At 35.8% G+C, this 3,237-nt stretch overlaps 1 protein-coding gene across 1 annotated transcript; it reads left to right on the forward strand.

Moving 5' to 3' along the window:
- Positions 1 to 760: 760 nt before the first annotated feature.
- LOC140444366 (uncharacterized) lies at positions 761 to 1,453 on the forward strand. Its single transcript, XM_072536116.1, has one exon. It carries the CDS (start codon positions 761 to 763, stop codon positions 1,451 to 1,453), a length of 693 nt encoding a protein of 230 aa, XP_072392217.1.
- Positions 1,454 to 3,237: the final 1,784 nt, after the last annotated feature.

The following is a 3,237-nucleotide window of genomic DNA, read 5'->3' on the forward strand; positions in this document are numbered from 1 at the left end:
AATCTTAAAAATAAAGAAAACAAAAGAAATGGTGTACTTTCAGCTTCCGAATTAATAGAAGCCGAGCAGAGAATAGTTAAAATCATTCAACTAACATTCTTTCAATCAGAATTTAAAGACTTAAAGCATCAAAAAACAATAAAAAATAAGGCTATCTTAAAATTGAATCCATTTATAGACGCATCTGATTTAATAAGAGTTGGTGGACGACTTCGCAATGCAAATGTTTCGTATAATCAAAAATTTCCACTTCTTCTTCCTACAAAATGCCAGGTAGTTAGATCGTTACTTGAAAGAGAACACATTCGCCTATTGCACACAGGCCCTCAAAATACATTGTCAAATATTAGACTCACTTATTGGCCTCTTGATAGACTGAGAGAAATCAAGAGGATCATCTACAAATGTAAGAACTGTTACAGATTTAACGCAAGACCAGCTCATCAAATAATGGCCGATCTACCCAAAGAACGGTTTCAGGTCTCTCGACCATTCACAAATGTCAGCATCGATTACGGGGGCCCATTTCAAATAAAAACTGCGACGTGCTCCCATTTGTAAGGCTTATATAGCAGTATTCGTATGCCTCGTCACTAAGGCAGTCCATATAGAGCTAGTGTCCAGTCTTAGCACCGAAGCATTCCTACTAACGTTAAAAAGATTCATTTCACGCAGAGGTATTCCTAAAACCATTTATTCGGACAATGCGTCCAACTTTCTTGGAGCTCGTAATCAGTTAAAAGAGCTTTATGACTTTTTTATGGAAACGGATGTTCTACCTACCATAAAAGAATTCGCAGCCTCAACATTAATTGAGTGGAAGTTCATTGCACCTCGATCTCCACATCAGGGTGGAATTTGGGAAGCAGCTATAAAGAGCTGCAAGTATCATTTAGTAAGGATGATGGGCAATAATATTTTTACATTTGAGGAATTAACCACTATTTTGGCTCAAATAGAAGCTGTTTTAAATTCACGACCCCTCTGTCCATTGTCAGACAGTCCAAATGATTTTTCTTTTCTAACCCCCGCTCATTTTCTCATTGGAAGCAGCATGACTTCCTATCCAGAAAAAGATATCTCGACAAAATCCGAAAATAGTTTATCACTGTGGCAGAAATGCAGCAAAATTCAGCAGCATTTCTGGAAATGTTGGTCTAGGGATTATTTAAATCGCCTCCAAAATAAGCCCAAATGGTTTCTGCCCCAAGAAAACATTAAAGTCGATGATCTTGTACTCCTAATCGATGATAACGCTCCTCCTCTAAAATGGCCACTGGCAAGAGTAATCGAAACACTGCCAGGTAAAGACGGCAGGGTTAGAACTGTAAAACTAAGAACTAAAGACGGAACATTTATAAGATCTGTTGTTAAAGTATGTCCTTTACCCCATACTCATTTAGATGTAGGTCACATCAACGGGGGGACTATGTTGCGTAACAACAATACTTAATATTTTTAGTCTATTTTTGTATCATATTATTTAGTTTATTTTTGTATCATACTGTATATTAGTTTAGATATATAAAATTTCTTTGTACTAACTAATAATCTGTAAAGCGCCGTTATCTTGCATTTAAATAACTTTCTACACAAGTTTCTAAAACCTTCATAGAATCGTAACAATGAAAGGATTAGTATTTTCCAAATTACCCTCTGACGCATTCCAAAATTCCGCAAGTTGAGACAAATACCCTTATTCAGGTAGTTTTTATCAATGATTTGAAAGTTAAAGGTATTTGAAAAATAAACATATCTTTTAATACGTCGAGGGGTCAGGGGGGAGATTTCGGAATGTTTGTGATTGAGGGGCGAGAGTGGACATCAGTATCAGTTCAAATTCCAGCACTGAAGAAGCGTCAGGCTCTACTCGCCCTAGCGGCATATTAGTGTTTTAAACCAGTCGGTATATTAATAAGTTCGTGTCAATATTGTATCACCGACAAGTGTGTATCATATGCAAGTTATCGGCGTTTAAAATACATTGTATTTGTTTAAATATATCTGTTCAAACGTTCTTTTCGAATCTTCATTTTCAGTTTTCTGGGTGGTCCTTCAAAGAAATATATATATATAAAGTGAACCTATTTCCCTAAGGAAAAACCTTGTTCCCCAAGGGAAAAAACCAGCGACCTATTACTGGTGCGTGAAACAAAGCCATCAGGACAAAGGTGTAAGGACAAACACCTACATCTTCGTTCAGACTTTTCTGATGATTTACAGTGGTGTTGCGAAAGAAACCAGTTCCAATAAAGGAGTCACCCTGTTAGTAAAGTTAGAAAAGTTTTACACCAAGTAAAAGAATGTAAATATACCTTTGAAAGAATAGTAAGTGTAAAAGGTAAACTGAATGCAAACCTCTGAATGTAATAGCAATCTATGCAACAGAGAACAACAGAGATACCACCACAAGGAAAACACCTTTTGACTGTAATAGACGAGACTGATGAAGATGAAAACCCAAATGATGAAAATATAATCATAAGGGGTGATTCTAATGCCTGTGTTGGCAATGATATAGTTCCAGGAATAAAAGAGCGATATAATGAAAATATCAGAATTGAAAACGGAGACCTTCAGATGGACCTTTGAATTTTTCCCTCACAAAGAACAATACAAATAAACTTTTAAAAACAGTATGATAGACAGAACAGAGGACAAAAAGCTATGATAGATTATATTCTGACGAATGGAAAGTTACACTCCTCTCAAATCTTGGATGTAAGAGCACTAACATCAGCAGAAATCGGAAGCGATCATAAATTGGTATTGTGCAAAATCCGAATGAAAACACATATATGTGATAAGAAAACACCAGAATACACCACAAAGATAAAAGTCAAAAGCTTACAGGTTAACTCCACAAGATACGTATTCCGAAAAATAATAACCGAAAAAAGCAGAAACACATATCACAGAAAGTGATGGAGTCGACGGAAGCTGGACAAAAATTAACTCTAATATCTTAGCCTCGACCCAGGAAGATTTTGGTGACAGACATATAAATAAAAATAAATCGTTCCCAAGGCGAAGAACTCCATGGTTTTGTATAGAAGTAAAGGAAAAATGTAAATAAAAGAAAAAAGCTTACCTGAAAAACATGTCAACCAAAGCACAAGAGGCATACCATAAGTACAAGACAATTACAAACGAAACACATGCACTTGTAAGAAAAATAAAAAATGATCACTGAGAACGCTTTTTGAAAGAAGTGGAACATAATTTTTACGGTCTGCA

Source organism: Diabrotica undecimpunctata, chromosome 6 (genome assembly GCF_040954645.1).
Source record: "Diabrotica undecimpunctata isolate CICGRU chromosome 6, icDiaUnde3, whole genome shotgun sequence".
Taxonomy (NCBI): Eukaryota; Metazoa; Arthropoda; class Insecta; order Coleoptera; family Chrysomelidae; genus Diabrotica; species Diabrotica undecimpunctata.

Bases quoted from the DNA above. Each gene is read 5' to 3' on its own strand.
- LOC140444366 (XM_072536116.1), top strand. From the start codon at position 761: ATGGAAACGGATGTTCTACCTACCATAAAAGAATTCGCAGCCTCAACA.